The sequence below is a fragment of the Charadrius vociferus genome, unplaced genomic scaffold, assembly GCF_000708025.1.
Source record: "Charadrius vociferus isolate BGI_N301 unplaced genomic scaffold, ASM70802v2 scaffold147, whole genome shotgun sequence".
Classification (NCBI taxonomy): domain Eukaryota; kingdom Metazoa; phylum Chordata; class Aves; order Charadriiformes; family Charadriidae; genus Charadrius; species Charadrius vociferus.
This window is the reverse complement of record NW_009649570.1, coordinates 1,800,394-1,809,513: the sequence shown is the minus strand read 5'-3', so window position 1 is coordinate 1,809,513 and position 9,120 is coordinate 1,800,394. Positions and strand designations below refer to the sequence as shown.

The following is a 9,120-nucleotide window of genomic DNA, read 5'->3' as shown; positions in this document are numbered from 1 at the left end:
TCCTGCTGATGCAGCCTTATTTCACCTTTCTCTCATATATGCTTTTTGATATATTAATGATATGACCACACAATAAGTTTCTCCCAGGATCCCTGCTTCAGTACAAACTATACATACTTTGGTGACACATCAGGAAATGTGATATGATGCCATCACCTGATGCTGCCTCATTTCTGCAGAAACCAAAAGATAAGCTGGTTTCAACCTGAAGCTGAAATGCTACTCTGAAAAGTAAACAGACTAGTGCTTGCATTCTTGCTTTTGCCAAACAGTCATTACATGATACTTCATGAAGTTACCTAAGCCAAGTTTGCATGAGCAGTTACTACCTGGAATTCTTATTTTCCGGGTGCCAAACTCAATACATCCTAGTCCAATCAACTGGAGTTGCAAATCAAGAGATTGTCAGAGACGCATCTAAAATGGCAACTGTGTTTTAAACATATGAAGTATTACATAATATCACCTACTTTGAAAAAAGTGTTTCTAGGTTCTCAGTTTAAGCACCTGCATTTTGTATCTCGGTTCTCTAAAATGAGAATAATCCATCCTCACAGAGATAATAGGAAACTAAGTTTATTCCTGTTCAGAAAGTTCCCATTTACACGAGGGAGGAAGGAGCATTACAGAAACCCAAAGAGAAGAAATAGCTAGCCTTTTAAGTAGAATCCGAGTAGAATGTTGGAAAGTAAGTGTTGTACAGTGACAGGAAAAGAAAGCAGAATTGTGGCTTGTGTACGAGCTGCCCTCTGAGTATGGAGTGAAAAGGAGCTTTTGCAAGGGGGGGGAAAAAAAAAAAAAAAGAAATGACACGCAGTCATGAAATTAAAGATCATAATGCACAAAAATGAGGCCAAATTAAAATACATCAGAGAAGTTAGTTTTGGCATTTCTTAACTTATGAATAGCTTTGCACTCAGAAGCGTATCAGGACTTGAAGCAGTGGTATAGGAAGCACTTAAAAAGCACGTTTAAACAGTAAATTCAAATAAATTATCAGGTTTGTTCTGCAATAACTGAAGATCAGAGTAGACTATTAACTCGTACCTCGTTTCCAACTCAACAAGAGGTCAGCTAAAGCTAGTCACATATACCTTAATTCATAAACAGTCATTTGATTTAAAGATTAGAGCAGGTGCATCCCAATACAAAAAAAAATACAGATGAAATTTGCATTTTAAAAAATATTGTTTATAATTTGCATAAGTAAAAGCACCTCTCGTGAATCAAAAACAGATTCATTTTGAGAACTAAACTCTGGATTTCTTTTTAAACTATCCCAGATGGACTGAATCAGTAACACAACTTGAATCCCCTCTTAAGAACTACATGCAGCAGAGCTGACCGAGTTGTGAATGTTTTAACATTAGGAAACCCTTACTGAGGAACTACCTCACACTTGTCAAGTTATCATTTTGTGACAGTTGCAAATAACTTGCTGAAAGTGAAAAAGAAAAAAAAAAACGGGGGAGCGGAAAATATGTATGACTAGATTTTTGGTTTTGCTCATTGGCATTGAATTAAACAAAAAGGAGGTATTCATATTGTTTCATTTATACTACTACCCTTGAGCTTACAACAGAGCATGCATATGCAATTTTAGTTACACACAGAGTTTAAAGTACTTTACAGTACAATAAAGAGCAGCAACCCAAAGAAGCAGAAATATTTTGTCAAACTCACTGAAGTAATACAAGACATTTGAAGCTAACTACTAGTGTTTTAAAGACTATTGCTAGCTTGCATTAGCAATAAAAACACCTAAGTACATCACCTAAACAAAAGCAAATCTGAATACATCAAATGTACATCATTCATTTCCTAACAGAGTTTAACAGAAGCCGACAAGTTTAACTATAAATCATTAAAGCCTTCATATCTATGAACAAATCAGCTTCTACTGCTTATAATAGTAATTTTAAGTCTATAACGAGTCTCAATTTTAAAGTCAGTTACCTGAAAATAGAAGTCTAATATAGCAACCATATCCGTGCCTTCAGGAAAGCACTGAGGAAGAAAAATAGAATCTTTAGGTAAAATTACGATTATTTTTTTTAATATCGCTTTTAGAGAGACATAAATTAAGCTAGATTCTTGTCAGCATATTAAGCATGAGGCAGATTTAAAATTAAATATTTAAATGTAACAAGTAGAAATATTAAATTATGTTGGATTTAAAAATAACACAGTGCAGTGAAGTCAGTAAGTGAGGTATTCAAATATTTTTCACTACAGCTTTCAACATCTTTAAATCAGCAAATTGCAAACTGCATCTTGGAGTTTTATAAAGTCACCTGTACAGCATAGATTATGCATTTTATGACAAATAAGTTATCATGGCTATGATACAGAGAAAAACTACAGGTGTTCTATTAGAATGACCTAAGTATCACACTTTTGAAATGACAGCATTTTGAGTAACAGTATGAAAACACATTGTATTAGAATAATTTATGCCATACTGTACATTAAATAAATTAAAAATCTTCACAGACTGAAAAAAAAAAACCCTCCACTATGCAGTACTCAAATTACAATAAACAAAAGAGATTAACCTTTTTTTCTTTCAAGTAATAGCCGATTGCAAAGTTTCTATCTCCGCTCTCTCTCTCAGACTGGAACCTTTAAATAATAAAAAAAATAAGAGACAAGAAAACATGTCAAACTCAAAAAAACGCTAAACTTCAGAGATGCATAACGTAATTCAGTAAAACTGCATGTAAAGGATACTTTACTTCTGAACACAAACATTCTACTAATAGGACAGAAGTTGCCATAGAAGCACCCCCCAGTACACCCAGTTGGAGTGAATTAGCTTTGACATCCAAATACACACATTACTTGTTATCCACACATATGCCGACAAAGCAGTGCAAGATCCTACTCTTTAGAAGCATTTCTAAAAAGGCCATAGTGGAATGAAATATCCCACAATGAGCTGTAGTGAAAGGGTCATTCACTGCCAACACCGACCAAACTAGAGAGGAATCCGAGGATCAAGTTGCAGGTCAAACAGCGACCAGAATGATGGCTGCACTGTTTATCGTGATGATTAAGTTCAGGATGAAACCTAAAGGAGGAATCTGTATGCATGCCAGGGTAGGTAATTCTCACATGTCTGCTTCCTTCTGTGGTAAAATACTTTTACATTAGGAAAGGTCAGGAAAAACACCAGTTATCTCGTTCTGCTTCTCTGCACGCGCGTGCCACCTAGCAACCTGAAAGCAACTCTGCTATATGGAATCTTCACGATTTTCCCGGAGCTGCCTCAAAAAGCTCTCAAGATTTGGAGAATTGTTTTAGAAAAGAATTTAAATATGCAAAATAAAAAAGCATCAACAGTCCCAATTGTATAAAGTATGCTTTCTAAACATTTGATATGCATCCATCAACATGTAGAGTCTAACTTTTAACATGAATGCCAGGAAGATACGAGTTGCACTTACAGCTCTCACTGCCATAGCACCAACAGAGCACTACGACAGAATAAGGAAACTTCAGAGGTAACCAACGCTTCTATGTGAGATTTAGCCACACTGATGTCAGAGACACGCACAACTTTAGTCCTTGTACATTTTAAGCCAAAGACACCCTCTAATATTAGGGATAAAATGATGTTTTCAATGTAAATAACTAAACTTTGCCACAAGCTCAATATGCCAACTATCAGCTGGCAACTGCCAACTATCATTTTCCATCTAACTTCATTAAGTAAATAAAAATACTTACGTAGCATTACTGAATCCAACATACTCATTACCAGCCATTTTATTCATGAATTGCATCACCTGTTAGAGACAGAGAGGAGGGGGGGAAAGCACGCTAACATTTTCAGACATTAAAAAGCTATAACCGATGAACTTTCGATCCAGCCTTACCCTCAACCTTGTAACACAATTTTACAAATGCAATCCAAATCACTAAATGTTCAAACAACCAACTACAGATAAAAAGACAAAACATTTGAAATTACTAAAATTTCACTTGCAATCTCAAGACTTTTACCACTGAATTTAGTTAAAAAAAGGAATGTTGTAACATTAACTTACGTAGTCAAATTTTTCTGCGTTATTTGCTCCTTGCTGCAAGAAAAGAAAAAATAATTTACAAACATTGTTAACATAAGATATTAGTTCACTTAACAGTATTAGGATTTTTAATGCATATAACTAAGTTATGAGGCTAACTAAGAATAAGGTACTACAATAATTTCATATATTAATGAAAAAATTAAAGTGTTAGATAAGTAAATCTTTAATTATAATTTAAATTATATAATCCTATAAGAGTCTTATCAAACACCTGTATGTTGGAAATGAATTTAAACAGAAAAAGGTATGCTTTATTTTAAGTGCTCTCTATTCAACTTTATGTGTTTAGCATAAGCAAATGTAGTAGTTAAAGCAAAAAATACAAAAGTAACTACAATAAGGATAATTATAATGAAAACACTAACTTTTTATAGATTAGTAACCCAAAAGTATTCTTATATTACCAACAGAGCTGAGCATAGGAAAGTTCAGGCTACTGAAGTTAAAGTATTTCCATGGCTAGCGCCCATACTAAGAATTTAGATTGAAGACTTAAAATAAAGTGTTACCCCTTACTATGAAAATAGTTGCATTTAATCAAAAATATCTGATTTGATGAATATCTGATTAATGTCCTACCTATTAAAAATTAAACAGTTAGGAAAATAGAATTTTACATCATAGAGTACATCATTGTGCTAATAAGGTAAGGGAAAAAAATCTAAAAGCAACTTAATAAGGATGCTAGTGAAACTTAATTCTTAGGATTGGTTGGTTTGTTTTTTTTCAGGGCGGACAAGGGGTGTTATTTTGGGGCTCGCCCCACCCCTGTTTAAGATCTTCCCCAAATTTAGTAGCTGCCAGTTAAAGATGTATTAATTCTTTACAGGTTTCTGACAGGTGACCTTTCACAAATTCCTATAGCAAGACATTGTAAGGGGCGGGAGGTAAAAAAATAACGCATGGTCTACTGGGGGGAGTTTTTCATTTTTTTGAAGTAGCCAAGTAGAATTTTTTGAGGAAGTTTAAAAAACAATGGCATCACATACACAAGTGAAAACAATGCGTCTGGAGAATATATTTTTTTATAAATTATTTTAGTAGTACAGATACTCTATTTAGATAACAAAACTCCATTTAATATAACTCAAACAAATCAAGACACTACCTACACTATGTTTAGCATGGGAATGGGGAAGGAAGTGGAAAAAACTGAAGCTTTGTATCAACCAGTATTTTACTTAATGAAATGAGTAACGCCAGTCTCATTTCCCACTCTGTACGTGAATTAGGGTGTTGCAGATAATCTTTGAAGCCCATGCATCAGCTCATCTACAAGAGGATGCGCAGTCGTACACGTACGATCACTAGCTGAAAGGAACACCACACTGTTTTGTCAAAATTATGCGCCAGTGGTTACTTTATGCTTAAACGCTAATAACCTCACTCTTAAAGGCAATATCTAGCTAATGTGCAATAAGATAAAAAAAAATCATGATACATTTCATCAAAATGTTCCTGTATAATATACCAGAACACAAGTCTTAAAAATTTAACTCCAAATCTGTTCAATGAAAAATAATTAAAAGAAGAAATTACCAACTTCATTGAACTGTTGCAGTTGTCAAAATATTCCATAGATCCTAATGCTGTAAAATATGTAACAACATTTAAACCACAAAAACCTTTTCAACCTTTCAAATGCACAATGAACATCTTTTTCTGGGAAAGTGGGTCAGCATTAGTTATGGGATGCTGCATTGATAATTGTATGGTTAGACATGTATAATAAATTGAAACAAGTTCTTTTGTTAAAAAAAGAAAGAGGGAGAAAGGGATCATGCTTTCTGCAAAAATGTAAATACATTAGACTTTTTTTTGCCCAGTTAAAAAAAAAAAATTCCTAGTCCTTCAACAAAAACCTGGCTTTACTAGCAGCATATAAAATTGGTGGGCAAAAGACTCAATGCAAAATTTTCCACATCAACTTGTTACAAAAAAAGGTTTCTTTTTAAAATTTACATCTAGTCTCGTATTTTGGGAAGGAAATCTTCTGTGTACTAACTCAGATGATGCACTTTTAGTCTTTGATGTTCCACACACTCATATAGGTACTTTATATCAAAACACAAAAACATTGTTACAGAAATTAGAGTGCTCATATACCTAAAATACTTGCCTAAGTAATCATATGACCAAGACCTCAGTATAGATTTAACATAAGGCGTAACTAAAACAAAAAACTTTGCTTCCATACACAAGATGGCAACTAAAAACCCCCAACGTATTAGTTTCCCTCTTTCAGCAGCTGACAGAGGTATGCTGCTCCTCCTAAAAAGGTGAAGAGACACAGAGGCAACACACATTCTATGATTAAAATCCAATTGCAAATATAAAATCCTAACATTAAGAATACTGAGCAACTTTTCCATAATAATTTAAACAAATACAAGAGACAACAAAACTTCTGTTCTTGCACAAGTGCTTCTTATTTTTAGCTTGATTGTATAAGCTTATGAGGTTGGGGCTCTGCAACATTATTTGTTAAAAAGCACTTTTATTTAAGTTCAGATGCAATTCATCTGTCTCGGACATCAAAGGAAACATTCCATGCACTAACTCCACAAACATTTAGCACATTTACTGGAACATATGTTCATATACACACTTACTGTATACATGCTTGTGTGTATACACATATGAAAAAACACTTCTAAATGAATACAAAATGAAATTGAAAATGTTAAGATTGAAACAGTTTGATAGGCAGAAAATTCAAACTTGTGGAGACAGCTCAATACAATTTTGTAAACACTTAAAACCACAAAGGACACTATGGCTGTCAATCATAAATTTGAATTTTTTGACTGTGTCAGGTTTCAGTGATCTTCCCTTTTCTTTTATATATAACAAGGTACTTTTATTATTTGTATTTCTACTAGGAAAAATATAAGCAGTTGCATAGGTTGAATACCTACAGCTATGTAGAAAAGAAGAGACCCATGGATACTTACCAGAGCTTGCAACAACAACATTAGGCGGTATTTATTAGAAAAGTAGTTAATATTCACCACTTTTCATTGATCAACATTCAGTGTTTATACTATTAGACCGCATAAGCTCTTACCATGTGTCTCTTGTCAAAATAATTTTTCAATTTTAAATCTAAGCCAAGTTAATACCAACATCTGGATCATGAGAAGTTTATAATCTTCTAACAATAGATGATTTAAAAATTAATGTCTGGATTTTTTTAAGCCAAATTTATAACCTAACTCTATACTGCGATGAAAACATCCAGAAAAAAAAAAATCTTAACACTATGTCAGAGTACAAGAAAACATTTTTTACATTTGTGCATTTTACATTGACTATGAATGTCTTGATTTTAGCTTTCTGTACTTACACACTTTTTAAACGTTATTTGTTAATCTGGGCCTGTTCTGTGAGAACTGGTGTCTTGACTGCTTAGCATGCCATTTTCAGCTCTGAAATACTTGAGAGCACACTGTCACAGACTGTATTTGACCCACTAAGACCAATACTATTACTGTTTCAAATACATGTAAGAATCAATTTTGTGTCCTTCAGGTATTAAATACTTGCATACGTGACCACTGAATACATGTCATTTCAAGTATCACTACTACGTGTTCTATGGCAAATAACATTCAATACATTTGAGTTATAATAAAAAGCAAGTGCAGAATAACGTGAGCATACGTTCTATCCAAAATTAGTTACTACAACAAAATGAATAACCCAGGAAGAGAGGAAACTTCACCAAAATAAAGACACATATCTGGCAGAGAAGATCACAGCATCGACACATGTTTTAAAGTGGTACATACGTACATTTACACGTCAGTCTAACAGGATGGATAACTGGAGTGAGTAGCATAGAGCAATTAAGCTAAACCTGTACTATTTATTGTAACTATATTGTCAAATAAACCATGCATTTTCCCACCCCTCAAGTATTAGACCATAACTGTATACGTTTCCTCATTAACTGTATCCTGACAGCAAACAGGCCCTTTGCACAGCTGGACAGGTTTTACCAACACTCTGCCTCATTTATTTTATGACTTATCAGCATATTTAGAAATCTCTGAAGTATACCAGATACACCTCTATTTTTTGTACAAAAAAAGAAAGGCTTTCATTGAATTCAGCTTTTTTTCAGGGTCAGTAAGATCAGCATTTTCATCTTCTCACACACTAAGATTTTTGCAAGGGCTATGAATATTGCTATGCCCCCCGAACACATCTAAATGCTTCCCACGTTAATTCATTAGCACAGAATATCTCCCTTCACTGAGCATTCAAGTCTATCGTCACTGTCTGTGTAAGACTGTGCATGTGGCTGTCAGCACTTACAGGATTTATATTCACTGTATTTGCCCAGACCTTTGCTGTTACACTATGAAAGCTTTTACCTACAGATGGAATCTTGAAGCATACAATAAAAATGACTTTAGATTAATCCCTTGTCTTCTGGTGATTCTTTCCACGGCCACCTGCCACCTTCTACACTGTGGACCCTTCCTCTTCATCTCATTTGCACTGCTAATGCACTACCCTCCCCAGTCAGTAAAGATACATGGAAGTGGGCAATTGCTGACACAATCACCGATATTCCTGGAGTTGACATACTCTGAGAACTGAGTTTAAGGTTTAAGAAAAAACCCAACACATCAAAGCGTCCAAATCTATCCATACTACAGGCAGTAAAGACTTTTCCTAGCCAATGTGATGTACAGAAAGCTGTGTGCTCACAGAGCACTGAATCTGTACTAAATCTGTACAGGAGCTGAATCATCTCCTTTCAAGCACCTGTATTTCCTTGGAGACATTGAAGAATTCACCATTTTATCTCATATCACTTTTCTATAAACTCCTGTAATTGCCATCACAATTTTCTTTTGATAACAATTATTTTTAAATTGTTCTAACTATGCAATTTATATAACTAGTAATAAAGGCAAATGACTGTACAATTACAAACAAGGGTCCTTGGGGTTTTTCAAAAATTTCATTTCATTAAAACTGGCCCACAGGTTGTCCTTTTGCTAAAGCATTTTTAATG

General features: G+C 34.2%; 1 protein-coding gene across 1 annotated transcript in view; it reads right to left on the bottom strand.

The window, feature by feature from the left end:
* The window catches only part of GLS (glutaminase), a 105,741-nt gene that overhangs the window by 27,955 nt on the left and 68,666 nt on the right, over positions 1–9,120 (bottom strand). Inside the window, exons 8-11 of the mRNA XM_009890221.1 lie at positions 4,050–4,082; positions 3,730–3,788; positions 2,556–2,622; positions 1,957–2,007 (exon numbers count right to left, since the gene is read on the bottom strand). Coding sequence (XP_009888523.1) covers positions 1,957–2,007; positions 2,556–2,622; positions 3,730–3,788; positions 4,050–4,082 — 210 coding nt within the window. The remainder of the gene's footprint in view (positions 1–1,956; positions 2,008–2,555; positions 2,623–3,729; positions 3,789–4,049; positions 4,083–9,120) is intronic.